Source organism: Plectropomus leopardus, chromosome 14 (assembly GCF_008729295.1).
Source record: "Plectropomus leopardus isolate mb chromosome 14, YSFRI_Pleo_2.0, whole genome shotgun sequence".
Lineage (NCBI taxonomy): Eukaryota > Metazoa > Chordata > Actinopteri > Perciformes > Serranidae > Plectropomus > Plectropomus leopardus.
This window is the reverse complement of record NC_056476.1, coordinates 17,128,886-17,149,210: the sequence shown is the minus strand read 5'-3', so window position 1 is coordinate 17,149,210 and position 20,325 is coordinate 17,128,886. Positions and strand designations below refer to the sequence as shown.

Here is a 20,325-nt window from a genome sequence, read left to right as displayed (position 1 = left end):
ACAGATTAAAGGCACATATCCAGTTTTACATCACTATTAGAACTCCAAACACGACACACAGCCATAAAATAGACATGTTTTGTCCCAAGTTTTTTTTTACAATTATCAGGTTATTATTATTATTATTATTATTATAACCCCTAATTTTATAGTTAATATTTTCTAAGAATCAGAATGCGGTTTTATTAACAAGTACACTTACACATACAAGGAATTTGACTTGTTTTGGTGCAGAACAATTAACGTAAAAGAAGAATACAAAATAAGATAAAAGTATGAAGTACATTAAATCTTTCAGCCAGGAATGAGAATGTGCAGGCTTTTTATCCTTTCAATGAAGCAGAATGCGCCTCGGGGCTACAAGAGAAGCAAAAGCAATAATATTTCTCTCCTTGATAGTGAATCTTGTAAATTCTTAAGTAACACCAAATCATATTTACCTCTGTTTCCACTCTGCCTCTAGTGTTACATAAAAGCAAAAATGCAAAAACAAATATTCTTAAAAAATGACTGTGAATCCATCCATCCAATTGTTTTAGCTTTAGTACTGTTTCATTACCAATATAAATGTACTTAACTACAACAATAGGACAGAATTATCCTTTAATAATGTGTCTTCCTTGTCACTGCACCATTAGGCATCCCCGTTACAGCGTCAGAGGATCCTGAACACTGGACTTCTTTATTTGCTGCCTTATCAGCTCTCATAGCAGCAGCTTTGAATGATTTTCCCCAAATCTCCTCTACATCTTGAAGTCACTTAAGAACTTTCTGTGATAACTTTTGGGGCTTTTTTAAAAAACTCTTTTTCCTCATGCATCAGCTGTCATTGTGGGGTCTCCCAAAAGTTTCTGTGTGTGTCTGCACTATTCGGCCTCTGTGGGAGCTGTAGATGTCTGTGGGGCCCAGCGCACACCCGGAGTTTAACACTCAGCACTGGAGTTAATGTAGGCAAATGAGATTCTCCTGACCTCAGCACTGGCGGGAGCAGAGAGCCCTGCCACTGCGGAGGCCCACAGCACACAAAGGCCAGCGTGTTTCTATTGTGTTTTTGTCATTAGCAATTTGCCAGCTCTTGGTTTGGCCCCCCTCGCTGATTTCCTGTGGTGATATCTCTAACCAGCTGCCTTATCACCCCCACGTACCTACTGTAGAAGGGAAATTACAGCAGGCAGAACATTAATATAGATGCATCCTGAGCACTGATATGGTAAAGTATGACGGAGCTGCAGGATGTTTGTTATTTTCAGTCTTATCGGAACTGACCGACCCGCAGCTCCAGGATGTGATGCAAAAATATGATGTAAACAAACACGATATGATGTAAAAACATGGCGGAGATGGATTTGAAAGAGGCTGGCTTTTCCTCCTGTCCTCAATTACAGTTTATTAAGGTATGGCTGAGTTTATATTGTCTAACTGCACCTGCCTTGTTTGCTATTTGGGTGTCTCGTGAGCTATCATGCCCGTCTGTCAGGTGATATATCTGATGACTCTAATGTCCTAAGCTGGTTTGACCTGCCTGTAGTTCCTCATGAGATTCTGTGTCTTCCTGTATTTCAGCATTTTCCTGTGTGTGTTTGTGTGTGTGTTTGTGTGTGTTTAGGAGGAGCAGAAGGGGCTGGCAGCTCTCTGCTTTATTTATTTGAACAGGAGTCATTTGTCCCCCCCTGGGCCTCAGATGGCCTCTGCTGTGTTTGTTGTCTAAACCTGTCACAAGGATGACATATAAATATAATTTTTTTGCCAAATTAAATAAGGTGTGTCTGCATACACAAGACACTTACCTGCTCCCCACGTTGAACAGGTGTTACAGTTGGATGTGCTGCCCTTAATCTTTCTCTAAGTAGGTTATGGATGATAACAGAATGAATAGCCTCAAGTGCTGCTATTTCGGGGGAAAACTTCAAAAAGTTCTTCACATCACTTCAGCTATCATCGACAGTTGGTACGGTACGCAGGAACATAAATTACCGTTGAGTAAAGCTGTTCACCACAGAGCAAAGACTGACATTAAAGCTGTTTTTTAAATGTTACACCAAAACAAGATTTATTTTATAACCAGCAGCGATGATTGTACCAAATCAGTAATTGCATCTTTTGTATGTATGGATCATCGTACAGATTGTGGCCTTACTCTTTTATCTCCACTAATGTGACTGTAATTACGAGTGAATCATGTGAATCAATAAGATTGTGTTTCAAGCTTAGACTGTACACAAATAATGAATGTAGCTTCTGTTTTGAAGCCCTGGTTTTGCCATCTACTTTTGTTTTTTGGATCCAGAAGTGACCATATTAGGATGAAAGGTTGGAGCTGTGGAGGAGTAAAGAGTGGATTTGACTCTTACACTGGTAACACCTTACAGACAGCCTGTCACTCAAAGTGGCCACGCCCACACCCACGCCCTTAGTTATATGCAAAACTTTAAGCATTAATAAAATCCAAATGCATGAGTTATATATAAAATATGTCCACGTAGAGTTGTCCTGAAGAAGGGACTGAGCTATAAAGACCAAAACTGTTTTTGGGCGAGGCTGTGCACATGTTTATTTCTGCTTTAAAGTTGGGCTTTTTAACATGGGGGTCTATGGGGACTGACTGGCTTCTGGAGCCAGCCTCAAGTGCAGGAACTGCAGTTTTTGGCACTTTGGTATTTAAAGTTAATGCTTGATTTCATGTGTGTAAACTGAACCTGAAACAATTCATTAATTGAAAAAAAAAATGAATAGAAGATGGTTTTCAATATTTTCTATCATCTAAAATTAGCTTTAGACTGTTGAACAAAACAGAAACTTGAAGAAGTTACCTTTAGAGTCTGGGAAATAAAAAAATAGTTGCAGCCCTAGTCTTATTCTTTTGCTTTTGCTTTTGCTTCTTTGCTTCTCCATCATTATGCCTACCAATTTCCTCCACTTTCTTTTCCTTCTCTTTTTATTAGATGAAAGGATTTGCTCTCCACCGTTCATGGTCCTGAACACAGAGTGCAGTCCAGATGTGTTGGAGCATATCAAGAGGCAAGGACTCACATTCCCCTTCAGTAAGTGTTTTTTCATACCTTGTTTATCCTTCAGATAATGGACTAAAAAGGACTTAAATCTGTACTCCTCCATATACATTATTTAGACCTAATATTATACTGTTAAATAACTACTAGTTGTAGTTTGAAATTTAGAAAATTCACTTCCTGTATCACATTTCTGTGTTCAAGGCTTTAGTGTGAGATGTTTGACTCCCCTGCTGAAATTCCATGACTGCTTTACAGCATTACACTAACTTCTCTGTTTTTCCTCACCTTTCTTTCTTCCTCAGTTTGCAAAACACGGGTGGCTCATGGAACCAACTCCCACGAGGTAAGAGGCCACAGGGCTCAGAGGTCACTCACACCCTCTACAGTTTGCTTTGTGAGCTGTAACACTCGTCCTGTCACAGGACTGTCATTTAACACAAGTCCAAACAACAAAGTCAGATAAAGCACTGTACCTCTTGTATCTTTGCGGGTCAGCTGAAATCAATATCCTGTCAGGCTGGATAAAGAGTTATTATTCCTCTACACCAGGTATGTTAATAATTAACCATTAAACCATTAACTGACATAAAGAATTTTGAGTGGTTGATATTATCAGTTTAAGAGTTAAAATATAAAATATAATCTAATGGTGCTTCATGGGGAGTCGATGAGACAGCGGAGGCAATGCCATGATGTTGCTCCTAGGAGACTAACACAGCTCTCCAGAGCAAGCTAATGACCCAGACGCAGAAGTAGACACCTACATACAGTAGTAGACACTGCCTGGATTATTGCAGAAATAAAACCTGTGGCAACCAAGCGTTTATATACTTGACACATTTTGTTCAGCATGATAATCTTGTGATTTTTGAGGCCTAAATGAAATCAACAGAAGTAAAAAGCTAACGTTAGGCAATAAATGTACTACACCACGTTTGCAAGACTCATCATCGCAACCACAGCAGGGCTGTAAGGCTGTCTTTAGCGTGATGACATTCTGTAGTGTCACTTTCCCTCTTGTTTGCAAGTTCATTTTTTGAGGCATAAAAGCTTCAAAATTCATGAGTGGAGTATTTACTGACATATTTTATGCTGTAGAACAAAACATGAAAATCTCTTAAGCTTGTGCTAACACCAGACCTTTTGGGGTGTATGACTGAAAACCCATTCAAAAAAACCCATTGACTTTGAGATGAGGGAACCGGGAGCACTAAAACGCTAACTCATTTCCAGATGTTTGGACTCACTTCTGCACCACTCTGTGACACAGAACATTCAGTTCAATGTCTACCTGGTTAGCACCAGCTAACACAGCAGACTTTCTACGTCCCCAAAGTGGAGCTCACATTCCTGCAGCGGTACTGTCATGATAACCAGAGAGGTAGGGGCAGGGAAGTGCTGAGCAAAACGTGAAATAAGATTTCACTAATTTTAAAAAGAAACATGTCCACTCCTCAAACTTGTCAGTTAACGGTTAATGATTGGTTAACAAGGGTCGGCTCTCAGTCAGCAGAAATGTCCTTGATTAGGATCCTTTCTCCACACTCATTTCATTGAATGAAGTTAGGATTTGAAAAGACTTGTTTAAACAACTATTTTCATTAATGATCATTTTTCCTTTTTAAGTTTAGACGTGTCATATACTGCATGTCCTTCTGTCCACAGATGGCCATTATTTTCAGTGAAGAGGACCTGAAGGATGTGAAGCCTCCCTGTGTGATCCAGAGCTTCATCAACCACAACGCAGTGCTCTACAAGGTGTTTGTGGTGGGAGACTCGTACACCGTGGTGGAGAGACCTTCACTGAAGAACTTCCCCGCTGGACCAGCAGGTGAGAGAGGGAGGCAGGGAAGTCCAACGGCTGCAAACAGCCCAGACTGTACAAGTTGCACGGCTATTCCAAATAACCCAATAAAAGAGCTCATAAAATGGCTTTATAGTCCCTGTGATTGGACCGTTTCACCCTTTTAAGGGATGCAGCAGAGTGCAATCGAGTTTTGCTCTGTTGGCACATGCTGTTGAAAACAAACAAGAGGAGTGGTGTTTTTCTCCATTAACATGTCAGGAGACTTAACCATGATGCAACTTTGAATACAGGGTTGTCCCCTGGCACAGATGACTCCAGTATTTGCATGCGATACAGTGGAAGACATCATGCAAAGCAGTATCACCATCAGTGTAGTAGTCTGTTTTGTGTAACGGTGCAGAGAGAGAAGTCGCTCTCAGGCTGGAACGCTGAGCAGTGCAGCAGGAAAGCACGACCCTTGTCAAACACATAAAGCAACATAGCACAGTGTTACATCTGCACAGCGTTTAGATCACAGTGCTCTGCAGCCCGGAGCTATGCATCGTGTTTCGTGAGTGGAGGGAAAGGCCGGATGAAAGAGTGAGGTATGAAGATAAAAAGAGGTAGGGGTTAGTGTTCGGAAAGAACTTAAAAATAACTGCGTGAGAGATGTTCTGTCCCATCCAGCCTTCCTCCTCATGCTTCTGTCGAGTTAAACTGGTGTTTGTTCGTCCAGTCCGGGGATTGAACGAGCCCATCTGCCTAACACTTCATTACCACGACCCGTCTACAAGCCGAGGGGCATATTTATTTGGACATTTATGGAATTTACTTTTTGCCCCTCCACTCCCCGCCTCTCTTCTCTCTCTCTAACACGCTCTAATGTTAATCTTTACAACGATAACAAAGAAAAAAGGGGCAATAAATTCAGAAGTTCATCCCAGCTTCAAAGAAAATCTGTCGCCCGAGGCAAAAGTTTTACATGCAGTTTTGTTCATAAGCGAACATTCAACATGACATGGTTATGACTGAGAGGGCTGAGCATTAAAAGGCTGCCTGCAAGGGTTTGGTTTTAGGTTTCTGTTTCTTTACAGCAGGTGCTGAAATCGGTAAATAAGGACATTCATTTAGCGAAGCTCTGATTTCTTCATTTCACTGTGTAACTAGTAAAGTTTTGCTGCCATCTATTGGCAGAGATGAGAAATGTATGTAGGTGATAACAGAATGAAAGGTGCAGTCAGGCCAGCAATTCGGAATAAAAGACAGGGACATTTTCCAAATATCCACACCCACTCAAGCACTCACCTACCCTAAACTCAAACACCAGCTATTCCACATAAGCTCTTGACTATTAGCCTAGACTCAACCTCAAACAACATTTTTTTTATTTGTGACTTTTACATCCACAGCCTCAAAAATACATATTTTTTTCCAGTACTTAAAATCATTATGCGTGTGTAATACAGCTATGGTACAATTAACAGATTAATTGCATCTCTTTTCTTTCGAATAACCATTTCCAAATCCAGTGTTACAGAGCCATGATCTGTTGTGCATACATATACGCAATATGATCACAAAGCTAAAACATTTCTTTAAAAACAGAGAAAACCTTTCTTTCAAATAACACTGTGATAGATATATTCCTCCTTTTACCTTAAAAGAAAAACAGAGAGAGAAAAAGCCCTTCAAAGATTGATCAGAGAAAAAGTCAAATCAAACACTGATTGAAGAAATTACTGCATCGCATTAAACAGGGTTCCCACAGTCATGAAAAACCAGGATATGTCATAGAATTTCCTGATCTTCTAAATCATTGAAAGTTTTTGAAAAGTCACAGGATTTTGTTGTGTTATGACATTTTTACAGAAATCCTTCGTGGATAACCTTCCATGTAACGTAACATAATAGCAGATGTATTTTCTAGCGCTGACAACATAACAGTGCTCTCGTATGTGTTGATTTATGACATTTTCTTTACCATCATTTTCTCTGGTCTACTTTCAGAAGATAGCCCCCACAAAACCGAGCGTGGAGAGTGTCATCAAAACTATTTAAAATTCAACCCTCACCTTTATATCCTCTCTGTTTCCACTTCAGACAGGAAAGCAATTTTCTTCAACAGCCACAACGTTTCCAAACCGGAGTCGTCCTCGGACTTGACCACGGTATGTCCAGAATGTCTCTGACTGTTAATCATATGTGATTTACGAGTTTTGTTCCTAGTATGCTTTAATATTTTCTGTTTATCTCAGAGAGAGAACGTAGAGGGAGTGTCTCAGCCACCCAGTGATGATGTCATCAGAGAGCTGTCAAGGTCATTGCGGCAGGCACTGAGCGTGTCCCTGTTTGGCATCGACGTCATCATCAACAACCAAACAGGTCAACATGCCGTCATCGACATCAATGCATTCCCTGGTAGGTGCAAACTTCTCACACGGTAACAGGTTGTGATTTTTTATTTCATTTTTTAACTTTTTTTTATCTGTGAGCTCATACATTGCCTCGGATTCAAGAGAAATGTACGTAAATCACTTCAAATATAAATTCATTACGAGTACATAATGATACAAACATAGCTCAGATAAATGTAACAATCCATGTCTCAACAAAACTCCTCTCCCATCTATTGCTCTACCCTTCGTTTCATCCAAAAACTATGAACAAAAGATATCACACTCACTAATTTATCCATAAAAATTCACTATCAGTATAATCTATAGATGGCTATTTAGCAAGATTATTAAAGCACGTCTGGTGTGACGCCCGTCAGCGTATGTACCTGAGCCGTTCTGACCATATTTCCTGTGTTTATTCAGTGCATAAAACAGTCTTCGATCTTTAACTTAAACCTGTGAGAAATGGGAGCAAAAACAAAAGTGAGGCATTCAAATTTTTGTTGAGTGTCTTTTCATGTGTTTCTGTGGTGACCTGTTTCTCGGGTGTCTCTCTCTCTGGTGCCGTCGTCTAAAAACTGAGATATAGTGATGTCATACTTTTGTGCAGCCAGTTCAATGGGGAGAAAGGCCGCTCCTCTGTCACCTGTGTAAACCTGAACTCTGTGCTTGATGTCAAAACATGGATTAAGTCTCATTTGCTGAGTCATCATGAATTGCAATCTTCCAAGACTGACGCAGTTTTACAAGTAAAGGGAAACTTCAGTAGTTTTCAACCTGAGATTATTTTTGTGTCTAAGTGACAAATGGAGACGACAACATTGGTTGCAACGTAACTACTTTGGGCATTTGTGCACTTTCAATTTACACTCACTAAAAGCACTTGTTTTTGCCACTGACGGGCTGAGGTGGTTATTTAAACTGTCTGATAACATTATGAAGGTAATTTTTCTTAAACCGGAAACATCACATCACATCACTTTGGTGAACAAATAAACAAAAACATGACCAAAACGCTGATTTCTTTGAAAACTTTCAATTATTTTTACTAGTTCTATTACATTTCCAGGCCTGGAAAATGTGATTGTGAAATTCCATGAAATGTCCAGGTTTCCCATGACTGTGGGAACCGTGTCAATAATAAACACAGCTACATAGCATGTAAACAGGAAAATAATCTTGTAAACATTTGGAATGTGGTCAAAAACTGAATTGGCTGAACTGACTGATGTCCCCAAATGTGTTCTCAGGTTACGAGGGTGTCCCAGAGTTTTTCAACGACCTCCTGAACCACATCACCAGCGTGCTACAGAGCCACAACCCAGACTTCGCTCCCTCCAGCGAGCAGCCCAAAGGCCTGCCGGTGAGCACCACGGTACCCAACGCCGCCCCGCCGGCCCCTGGCTGCTGCAGCATGCTGGGGAAAGAGGCCAGCGGCAGCCCCTGGATCGTAGAGGGCGATGGAGGGCTGAAGGGCCCCCGTCAGAGACTGGGCTGCAACTCTGCCATGTCCCCCAACTTCCAGCAGCACTGTGTCTCCACGATAGCTACCAAGGCTTCCTCCCAGTGACTGCCCCCCTGCCCCAACTCCGTTTGACCCCTGAACAAAAAAACAAAGCAAAACAAAAAAACGGATGACAATGGTGACAATAATAATGAATAATAATCATAATAATTATGATGTTAATGATGATAATATATCTAATCAAAAACATTTTCCTATATAGTTATTGAAAATGATGGTGATTGAGTGTAAGCTTTTTTCTCTCTGCCTTTTTGTATTTTTCGTTTTGTCTAATGAGACTTAACAGTACTGTAATGTGAACTTTTGGGAACTTTTGCCTAATAGCTGATTTTTATTTTTCTCTCTTGTGTGAGTTCTCTGTAATGAAAGGGTCCAGATGAGGTAGCTAATGGGGAACGGCTGAATCAGGACTGAAGAAAGGTGTGCCACTAGACGTGCAATGTATGATCCCTTGTATCTCACAAACACACACGCACACAGGTACGTTTCCAGTGCGACGGAGCGTACCTGTGATGTGTCTGTATTCTGGTCAAAACCACTGACTCCTCTGCACGAAGTGAGGGGAAGAAAAGGTGGCTGGGCATTTGAGAACACTACTCCACAGATCCCGGGCTGCTATGTGACTGTGGCCAACTGATGGCAGAGGACCTCGTGAGTCCGAACGTGAACGACAAGATAGTTTTGGGGGGTTTTGTTTGTTTGAACAAAGCTGTTTACTTTTTGTGAGTGCCATCAAACCTGTAGGGAGGTCGATAGCAGAGGTTAAAAAAGAAGAAATCTCCATGACCTTGTGACCAAGTTTCTTTTACTTTGCACCAATGTTTTTAGGAGTGTTTTGCTGTATGTCAGATGGCGGACGTTAGGCGTTCAACAAACAAACAATTCGCTTGTTAGAGTCCCGGTTTGAGTCGCTCCGGTGCAGGAAGACAAAGATCACATTCCTTTTCGTGTTTGTGGATGTTTTCAAAGAATTCCATGACCTTTTTTTTTTTTTTTTTCAGAATTCCAGTGGGATCTTGGGAGATTTCTCTAGTCACTTCATAGGTTTGTTATCTCCTTAAAACGTGTCTTCAACGCTTCTATCTGTAATGTGAGCAAACTACTCTCCCGAGGCCAACTTGACCTTACAGACTCGGGGCTGCTGTGGTAATCAGAGAATTGTTAATCAGAAAATCAATTATCTCACTGAGGTAAAATGTGTCTTTAAGTACCCACCAACTGGGTATTAATTAATAACAGTTCCAGATAATTGAGTAATTTGTTCGGCTTTACAACTCTGACAGCACTTTCTTACAAAATGTAGTTAAAGAAACCAATTGGTAAATTTGCTTAAATCCTCCGACCTGTCTTCTGTTCAAGCTGCTGTATATTTGTGTCACATATTAAAATCATTTGGAGGGGAAGTGGAGAGGGGGAGACGGTCCAGCTCTTGTTCCCAGTGTTCACTGTGAGATTTTTTTACTCCAATTTTGTTAATATCTTTGTCCTGATATCTACTAAGAGCAACTTTATTTTATTGAGATTTTATGGGGAAAAAAAATGTTTTATATAAATGAAATGAAAGCACGGTGGATGTTTTTGAGGAAACGGTGGATATTTACTAAAGGTGTAGTAAGACGCTGGGTCTGGTTGTACAGGTGGCGTCAAAGGGTTGGATGTGGATGCTGTTGTGTAGCATCTCGTGGGAAGGTGTGCCAGGTTTTTTTGCGTTCCTCTGAGCCTGCCTCTTCTTCTCTTGTCCCAGAGAGCTCCTTGCTGTTTTATTTCCTCCATCCAAGGGAACTGACTGTCCTCTTGCTCGCCCTGTAATCGTAAATAATAGTGTCAGCGCAGCCATCTCACCAGCATCTCTCTGGGACAAAAGAATACCAGTGACGCTCTGAATGTTGTGAGAGTATTTACCCAATGCAGTTTTTAACAGTTTGTCGAGAACGTAAAGGTATTGCGGCAGGCTCAGGGGAACTTTTTACACGCTTTTAACCCAATTCCTCATCTAGAAAAAGGGGCAAAGTTTTAGGCGCGTCCCTGTTAAAGCTGGAAAGACTGATATCTGTGTACACCACTATATTGTGCGTCCTATGTTGTGTTCCTTATCGTGCTTCTAAATGGGAAATAAATGGTTAATCCTACCCGCGGTCATTTCTCCAACCCAGACGGTGTCATCATGCTCCCAGTTTCCACCTGAATGTTTACTTACTTGGGTGTCTTGTACAGTACGTGTATATATGCCTAGGCTTACATCCGTACAGTATGTTGTTTTGTATCAGTTCTGTAATTGAGAGGAATCCACAATTTTGTGACCTTTTTTTAATTAAATGGCCAAAACAACAGGGCGAAATAAACATGTGAAACCTTTAATGGCTCCATCTCATGCAGCTTTGTTTTCCTAAACTGAGAGTTTGTGGGTGAATGCTGTGATGTGCAGTGTTTTCTGTAGGTTATCGCTTTGAGTATAGTGAGAATATCACCCACACCTTACAACTGTTAGATGAGACTACAAGCCAAAATCTGTCTTAATCCATCAGTTCATGTCTTTAGGTCATTATTGAATACTTTAATTATTTTCTACAAAAATAACGTCATGAATATATCAAAGAGAAGACTGCAAAACAAAGTGCAGCATTCCTCCACCCAGCATCCGGCTGTTTATTGACTCAGCATTTATGAATCACACATTTCATAGAGTTGGAGACACAGTTAAAAAAAAAAAAACAAACATGACAAACTTTTTTCAACAAGGCTTATTCAGACAAAACAGTTGCTTATTAAAATATATATTCTCATAATCTTAGTCTTCTGTACATGTAAAAAAAAAACATATTTACAAGAACACCAGACAAATGACAGTCTAAAGGTTTCTAATGCTACTCTATGTTCCCTGCCGGGCCTCCGTGCTGCTCGGATGTTTGGGTTTTTTTTTTTTGGAACAACTATGCATCAGTGAGGTTGATGGTGATTTGTGGTCTGGTTGGCCAGCAGTCCCAGGATGGTGGACAGACAGTGCAGCTTCTCCTTGACGTGTTCTGGCAATTTCTCGTTCTCTTTATACCTGTGGAGACGACAAACGTTAAAGCTACGGCTGATACAGCTTTTATGAAAAATAACTTGTGTCAAATTTCCTGAAAGAGGCGCATGAAGCGTGTGAAAAAAATCTTGTCTCCCGCAGCACACCAGAAACCAATCAGAGCCGAGGAGCCTCTAACACAGCTGTCAGTGATGTCAATCACTGCTCACTAACTGCAGTCAAACTGTCAAACCAAAGCTGCAGCCGACGGCACTGGAAATAAAGGTATTTTGTTCACTCAGCTGTTCTTTAGATGCTCTTTTTAGCCTTCTTAGGTGCGCTCGGCCAAACAGAACTTTTGAGTACACACAAATTGATGGTGCCTGATTTACAATAGAGCTTTTGCATATATGAAGCAATTGTTTATGGTCTCCTATTATGCACTTTTTGGGTTTATGATAGTACACCAGCCACTGAGCCATTCTGCAACTGCAGACCAGATTTCACTGTGCATCTGTTGTACCACAATATTGTGACATTTGAAACTGTGACTTCTCTTTCAACCCTCCTTTGGTCAAACTAGGCAGCACTGATGAAACACAAATTAAGATTCTGTTATTGCATTGCTTACTTCTCACCTCAAATGTTTCAGAAACATATTTTAGTGTTAAGCTGTAAAATGATAAAGTTTGTGACCCTGCCGTCATGTTGGACTCAATAGACTGACGTACCAAGCACCAGTCAGACCAATTGACTCATGTTTACAGCTAAAAAATATGAAAACATTTAAGGTGAAAAATAGGAAATGCATCAACAAAATCTTGACTCATATTTGCTCAGCGCTGCCTAATTTGACAGTCTGACTGCAGTTAAAGAACAGTGATTGACATGATCTACAGCTGTGTTAGACTCCTCTGCTCTGATACGCTGTTTTCATTCAGGTGTGGTAATGCCATCAGAAGAAATATGAAAGGGTCGTCATAGAGACAGTTTAAGCAAATAAGATAGTTACCAACTACAACTTGAATAACGGCTGATAAACACACCAGCAGAACTCATTTCTGCCGTGTCTCATACCTGGTGATCCTCCCCTCAGGAGACGTGTAGGTGATGCAGGAAACTCCGGCCTGAACCACCAGCTGAGAGCCGTCGTTGAACTGCACCCACACCTCGCCACTCGTCAGCTGCAGGTAAAAAAAACTTGTTTAATCGCAAAGTCTTTGCCGTTTACAGAACATTAGGTTAATATATTCATCGGTTACCTGGGACGCCCATCCAACATTGGGCACAAATATGGACTTCACCACTTTTCCTGTGTCCTGTCGCAGCGGGGAGCTTTTCTTACTCAGGCTGGCTGTGGTGAAGTCAGACCCATCGTAGGAGATCATCTGGAAATTAGAAAGAAATCACAGACAAATTTCATGATAGTCTAGTAATTAAAGCCTCTCGGCATCTGCTCATGAAGCTGTGAGACTCACTGAGGGAGTGATCTGTGGAGGCTGAGGAGGTGAAGCCGCATCAGGAGGCGCTGCGTGGGAGGGCGCGGACGATGAGCACAGGGCGTCCGGGTTGGCTGGTCTCCTTAGAGAAGTTATGGACACAAAACGTACATTAGCCACGTGTGACAACGTTAAAAAAAAAAAAAATCAATAGTCCATACAAACGTGAGCGCGTTCCTCTCACCTGCCAATAGTTATGGGGAAGAAAGGGACGTTCTTGGTGCTGCGCTGCTCCTCGGCTGTGATGGCGGCCTCCAGGGACAAACACATGCTGTGACCCTCGTCAGACAGCTCCACGTACAGTCTGCTCTCTGGGCTCAGGCCGCTCAGCCCCACCTCGCCCTTCACCGTGTACGACTTCCCGCTCTTCTCCACCACTCGCAGCAGCTCTGACGTCTTGTGGGTCTTTGCTCCTGCACGACATCAAGTGTTTATGTCACCATCTCTGACACTAGAGCTGCAACGATTAATTAGCTGTCAACTATTGAATAATTGGCAACAGATTTAATGATAAATTTATTCATTTAAAAATCTAGAAAATTTCTAGAAAAAAAAGAAAATTTAAGGGAAAATCCAGCTCTTAACCCTTTAAAACCTCAGTTTTCTTGTGCTGCATTCAGACACCTTTTATAAGCACTTTAACCTGAGCAAGAAATCTGTAAAATGTGAAAAGACCTAAAAAAAATTAAAAAAAAAAAAAAAGAGAGAGAGAAGCAGTTATTAGAAAATCATTTTTTAAAAATAAGGGAAATGTCTATGAAAATATTTGTGTTTATACAAATATATATATATTATGACTTTTAGCCCTTTTGGGGTCATTTTCTTGTTTCTTGTTTTCTCCAATTTCTAACTTTTTAAGACAAAACAACTAATCGATTAATCTATAAAATAGTAGACAGATTAATCAGTAAGTATAACTAGTTGCAGCCGTAATGGACGCAAAAAGGTCAGTTCAGCTTCTCCTTCAAGTGTCATGAACACATCGGACTCACCGTCATAAAAGCAAACCTCCAGGTCTGCGTTGGGAGAGTTCTCCATCAGCATCACCTTTGCATACTTGGTGTAAAGAGTCACTTTTGGAGTCTTGGATTTCACGAGCTGCACAAACTTGGAGGCGTACTGGTACTTCTTCCAGTATTTTTCTGTAACCCAAAAAAAAAAATCAGTCAATGAACGTGCAATTTCTAATCATATAAACGCTGATGCTGCTCGGCGTGACGCTTCCATCAGAATACCTGGAAGGTCCTCGTAGCTACAAATCAGAATATCTTCTGGAGGAGCAGGAGGACAGTCCAGGACAGGAAAACCCTTCCCACCATTGGGCTGGTAGATCGTCACCTGCAAGATATGACATGAAGATCTGCGTTTTGCCACCAGCCTTGTGTCATATGTTGTTATACCGCCCCCTACCAGTCACATGTGGAACATTTCAGAGAGATTCTTCAGAGTGCGACTCACCATCGAACCATCACAGGAAATCCGAAGGACTTCTTTAACCCTCTCTTGACCACCCTGGCATTTTAACATCTCCATACACACTTCGCCTGTGTCCAGGACGCTCACCTGCAGGAAATCAAGAAAAACGTGTTTTCTCATCTGCTCTCACAGTGAACAGATCATCAAAAAATGATGTGTGCAATAACTTACAACAGCGTTTTTTGTCTTCTGTCTGATGGGCTTGAGTCTGGACGCACACAGGGGCGGGACTACGTCCCTCAGCGTTTTCTTTACTTTATCCACGCTGGGTTTGGCCAAAGGAAGTTTTAATTCTCTGCCATGAGGAGGCTGGAACTCTGCTGCTGGTATATTTTCCCTGTACGAGTCTGAGTTGGAGGGAGGGTTGTGGTGCTGGTTGTGGTGCAGGTTCACGCCTCGGCCCATAGGTTTGTCTGTCCAGGAATTGTGAACCCCCAAAGGTCCTCTGCTGCTATGAAAGCTGCCGCTGCTGCTGTGAGTGCTGCTGTCTGCAGGCCTCTGCCCTGAAGCTGAGAGAGACGAGAGTATTTGTAAAGATCTCGTTATACAGGGAAGATTTAATTGTGCTTCGACAGTTTTAAGACCCATTTATTAAGTTTTAAACCCCTTTGTTCATAGTTAGTCTCACAAGGGCGGCTGGAGCCTGTACCTCTCTCTTTATCGAAGGGTAAATCCTACAGCTCCCACACATATTCACCGGTTCAATTTCAAAACATTTCCATAATATTTCATCCCATTTTTATAAATTAATTGAAGTAGATAAAAAAAAAAAAGATCGGCCTATACAGCGATAACACCATATATTGAACAGGCATTTCCGATGTATTTGTGTTAGTTAACATTAACCTTATTCCCTCAATCGCCAAAAACTAGCTGCATTTGCCAACAGACCAGAGCAGAGAATCTGTCAGTGCAATTTGATGTGTGTTTGAGTTATAATGAATAAGTCTGAATGTATGTAATTCTTATTAATCAAAGGTTTTATGTCTGATATTAGCTCGGTCACACAAAAATAGCACTAGATCTTAAACTAGAAATACCAGGAACTTATTTTGCAATGATATGAATATATTTCAAACAGCCCAAATAATATATGTTCAAATTTTTTCCAAAACATTGCTAATTTCAAACCATTCCCAGGCCTGAAATACAGTTTGTCAAATTTTATAACTTCACCAGGAATTTGAATGACTGTGAGAACATCCAGCTGTCTCTTTTGTCCCCAACCAAGCCACTGAATTACCTAAAAGTTGCTCCGAATGAGAACATTAGCTGAGTGATAAAGAAGTAAAATGCTGAAATCTATCTTATACACACAGATGATCAGAAAATTAAAAAAAGCTAAACATTTTTACCCTCATTATTGAGCCAGTTAGTGACTCCGCCCAGGTCTTGAAATTGCAGGTTTGGTGGATGTGTCTGTGTGGATGAGCCATACCCCGAGCTGAAACAGGAAGTGTGATCTGTTAGTCTCATTAAATTTGCAAAAAATAAACAGAAGATCACAAACAGAGACTTCTTACTTTGCGGACTGTTTGACGGGTGGGGAGGGGAGCCTCCCGTGCTCTGTGAACGGGTGCTGAGTGGATGACGTGGGGAAGACTTGTCTTCCTAAACCGGTCAGAGTCTCCTCTGAGTGGCATCGCCCCAGCTCGCCGTGACTCGAGCCCTGGCCTGACGCAGAGGAGCCGGAGCGATCTGAAGAGTGAGCCCTCCTCAGGTAGCGAGAATGAGGCTGACCTCCGTCTCCACCGTGGACCCCCCTGCTCCTCCCTTCTCTGTGAAATCTGTCTGCCGGATGTTGCCACTGGTCTCCGTCCTCAAAACAGGCGCCGTTGGGTTGGCGTAGAAGATTTGGAATAGGCGCCATCCGGTTGGGCAGGGCGGAGCCAATCATGTGCCTGGCTCTCCTCTGGAGGCGGCTGTTGCTGCTGGCTGAGGTGGCGGAGGTGCAGGCTGTGGAGATGGTGGCAATACCGCTGTCTATGGATCCTTCATCCCCCAACCCCAGCTCCTTGGTCCTGCTCAGGAGGCTTTGGGTCATGAACGGGTGGTCCAGCACCGCAGAGAGGCTGGGCCGCTGGGCGGGGTCCCTCTGCAGCAGCTGATGAATCAGGTCCTGAGCCTCGAGAGAAACATGACTCGGCATCTCATAATCCCCAAGAACCACTTTGGACAGAGTGTGCTTGACGGTGTCCGTGTCAAACGGAGGGCGACCCATCAGGAAGGCGTAGAACATGCACCCCAGTGACCACACATCTGACTCAAGTCCATGAGCGCTGCGAGTGGCCACCTCCGGGGAGATGTAGTTGGGTGTCCCGCACATGGTGAAGTGCTTTTCATTTGGGAGTTTGAGCTGAGTGGCCAGGCCAAAGTCTGCTATCTTAATGTTCATGTTGCTCGTCAACAAAAGGTTTGACAAGGTCAGATCTCGATGCAGGATGCCGTGGGTGTGTAAATACAGCATCCCCTTCACTATTTGATGCATGAAATGTCTCGCTGTGGAACAAAAACAGCAGCATTTAACGGCAGGCAGCTCCCAAAACTAAACTTTAATTCCAAATTTTATTCATCAAAGTAAAGTAGCTCTGCCTAACCTTCATCCTCAGAAAAAGCCATCTTCCTCTCTTTAAGGTACCGACTCATCTCTCCATTGTGGCACATCTCCAACACCAAGTACACATAGTTGCTGTCCTCAAAGTAGTTGTACAGCTTAAAGACAAGACATAAAATACAGTATTTATTATCCTGTCAAAGTGAGAGAATGCAAAAAATATTAGTGCAACAAAATCCAGAACACGTTTGACCTTGAAATTATCAAACTCTTGTCTAAAATGACTTGCTCTGGTCCAGAAAAGATCCCACCAGAATCTGGACAAAGCAAGCGAGCAAGAGCTCCTAGTTAATCTTCAAATATACGCTGAGGAGCGACAGTATTATCGAACAAAGTAACTGCAGAGGGAAGGGGCAAGCTGTCCACGTTACAAAACCATGACAACGATGGCACAATGTTGATATGCACAGACACAAACACAGCCGACATGCACAGAGTTTTGATAGCAACTGTAACTATAGTTGTTTCATGTCCCAAAAAACAACTGAATTGATTTCTTATAATTAGTACTGTTAACCACAAACCTGCCGCATCATGAAGTTAGTTTTACGTCTACTTACAGCGTATGTTTATTGTATATTTTACATTAGAAAATAACTGTTGAAGTGACAAAGAAAATGTAATAAAAAGCCACAGTACTCCATCGCGAGAAATTGTGTTCGGCCAATATTACCTCAAGTATAGAAGGATGTTTCAGACGGCACTGAATCTCCACCTCGTTTGTCACACGCTGGACCATACCAGCTTTGTGCATTGCTTTTTTGTCAATCTGCAGGTGGGAACAACAAGGATAATTATACTCTTAACACTCATAGGATGAACGTGCAGCATGGCAGAGCAATTTAGTCAATCTGTCACCAACAAAGACAGTGAACAATGTAGACCTTATTTGTGGGGAGTGGAGGAACCACAAGATCCCCTTGGGAGGCAGCTATGGTCTAATAATCCAAACTGTTCCAGTTTAGACTTCAACTGTCACTGGTAATTGCTTGGGTGTTAGTTAAGAGTCTACATTACAGGTAAAGCGTGCTATAATTACCTCAGATCTCTGACTAAACAGAAATTGGTGGTGTTCTTACCGTTTTAATAGCAACCTCCAGACCAGTCTTTACTGATTTAGCCCGGTAAACACATGCAAAGGAGCCTTTGCCGAGGAGGGTGAGGACTTTAAAATCCTACATGAGAAGACAGAAAAATTAACTTTGGCAAACAAACATAGATTTACAGACAATTGTAACCATGATATGTGATCTAAAAATAACTGATCCCATCACAGACAGGATCTTTAAAAACATGATACCTCGATCCTGAGCTCCTGAGCATAAGATAAACATTTCTCCTCATCTCTGCTGGCTTGGGTGTCAGCACAAAAGTTTTGGAAATAATGGCGAATAACTCGATCAAACATCATCCCTCCAGCCTGCGACATGCTGGATGCACAGCAAAGACAGACAATCCCAACGACTTTTCACAGGAGAAATCCTCCCACAACAAACGCTAACTGTCAAACAAGCCACCAACACCTGACGCCGTCATATGGCCAACCAAAACCTTTAATTATCCCGGCTGTCTTCCCGCTAACGAGGACCACTTGTAGCCGTTTCCAAGCAGCACGCTGAAGCGACGCACAGGGGGAAACAACGGTGCTGGTCCCGGGAGGAGAGCTGGCTGAGATTACACACCGAGGCTGCAACATAATGCTGCAACATAATGCTGATAACACCGACAGACGAATGGTAACAAGTCAAGCCTTTAGAAACCGGGACCGCAACCGTTTTTTTTTTTTTCTTTTTCTTTTTTTTTTTTTTGCTATTAGATGTATTTCATGAGTTATTTGACCCTTTGGACCCAGAACTTATTTGTTTTATTTTATTTATTTATTTTGAAAACACGGGGGGAAATAGTCAATGACACACGGAAATGTCCCACAGAAATGAGAAAATTATCCTGGGGAAAATGTCCAGAAAACTGTATTCTTGATAATTATAATTTTATATATTAAAATTATGTTACAGAAAACTAATCTAATAAAAAAAAAATATAGAAAGTGAGCACATTCTTTCAGCATTTTTAGGTCTTTTTTTAAAAACTTTTTTGTGCGCTTTCTTGTAACTTTTACTGTTGCTACGTTGCTCGTTGCCTTCTGCACACATTTTTGACAGAAATATCAATTTGCTTTGGTTTCAAAGGGTTAAAGTTTTTTAAAAACTTGCCACTTTCGGGACATAAATAAGACGAAACGATAACAAGCTAACGCAACTGGCCAATTAAACGACGTTAACTTTGCAGTTTATTAGCGTAAAGTCAAACGTTGCTACATTTTAATTAGATGCTTTACATAAAATGCTTTCCTCACTCTTTAAACGTTAATATGTACCAACAAAACGCGTTTAACCCACGAATAACCAGCGAGTAAACAGCTAACCACAACATTACCCTTAGCTAACGTTACCAGACAGTCTGAAGTTAGCTTGTGGGCGTTAGCTCCACATAAGCACTCACCTCAATTTTATCGCCGATCGAAACACTCATCATGTCCGATTGTCGCATGCAGACGCACGCGAGCTCCTAATAATATTCGTCGATCGGCTGAGTGCATCGATAGTCGGTACAGGAGTGCTCACAGGGCAGATCAATGTTGTTCTCGTGTTCCCCTCCAAAACTTTGCCATTTCTTCCATTTTGAAAATATCCGCCCGTTACTCTCCTGCCTACGTCAGATGATACGTCACATGACAACAATCAGAATTTACCACGCCCCCTTTAAGGGTCAGGCACGTGACTTCGTAGTGACTGCAAAACAAGCAAATAATGCTCTGTAAAAGTGCTCAAAGGTAGTTTAATACTATAGTTTGTGAACTTGAACATTTAAGCTCATACTTACAGTGCATTTGCAGATTTTTATTCAGGTTTGTGCTTGCAGGCTGTTTTTTAAGTCTTGGCAAATGTGTTTTGCATTCAGTTAAAAAAAAAGTCCTTTAAAATAATGTGGAAAAATTGTCTTGGAACAACTTT

At 41.6% G+C, this 20,325-nt stretch overlaps 2 protein-coding genes across 3 annotated transcripts in view; one reads left to right on the top strand and one right to left on the bottom strand.

The window, feature by feature from the left end:
* The window catches only part of itpk1b (inositol-tetrakisphosphate 1-kinase b), a 42,423-nt gene extending 31,347 nt beyond the window's left edge, over positions 1–11,076 (top strand). The window contains exons 6-11 of the mRNA XM_042500934.1: positions 2,943–3,041; positions 3,314–3,354; positions 4,677–4,842; positions 6,898–6,965; positions 7,053–7,215; positions 8,444–11,076. Coding sequence (XP_042356868.1) covers positions 2,943–3,041; positions 3,314–3,354; positions 4,677–4,842; positions 6,898–6,965; positions 7,053–7,215; positions 8,444–8,763 — 857 coding nt within the window. The 3' untranslated portion in view covers positions 8,764–11,076. The remainder of the gene's footprint in view (positions 1–2,942; positions 3,042–3,313; positions 3,355–4,676; positions 4,843–6,897; positions 6,966–7,052; positions 7,216–8,443) is intronic.
* Positions 11,077–11,352: 276 nt separating this feature from the next.
* plk4 (polo-like kinase 4 (Drosophila)) lies at positions 11,353–19,973 on the bottom strand. Of its 2 annotated transcripts, none has more exons than XM_042500659.1 (15): positions 19,814–19,973; positions 18,391–18,486; positions 17,985–18,080; positions 17,295–17,409; positions 16,221–17,196; positions 16,053–16,141; positions 14,869–15,206; positions 14,680–14,784; positions 14,457–14,559; positions 14,214–14,363; positions 13,406–13,634; positions 13,201–13,303; positions 12,985–13,110; positions 12,800–12,906; positions 11,353–11,767 (listed from the first exon to the last, which is right to left on the bottom strand). In XM_042500659.1, exons 1-15 carry the CDS (start codon positions 19,859–19,861, stop codon positions 11,656–11,658), a joined length of 2,793 nt encoding a protein of 930 aa, XP_042356593.1. In that variant the 5' UTR covers positions 19,862–19,973; the 3' UTR covers positions 11,353–11,655. The 2 variants fall into 2 exon arrangements, with proteins under 2 accessions (XP_042356593.1, XP_042356592.1); XM_042500658.1 differs by lacking the exon at positions 19,814–19,973 and adding an exon at positions 18,612–18,831.
* Between the last annotated feature and the right edge of the window lie 352 nt (positions 19,974–20,325).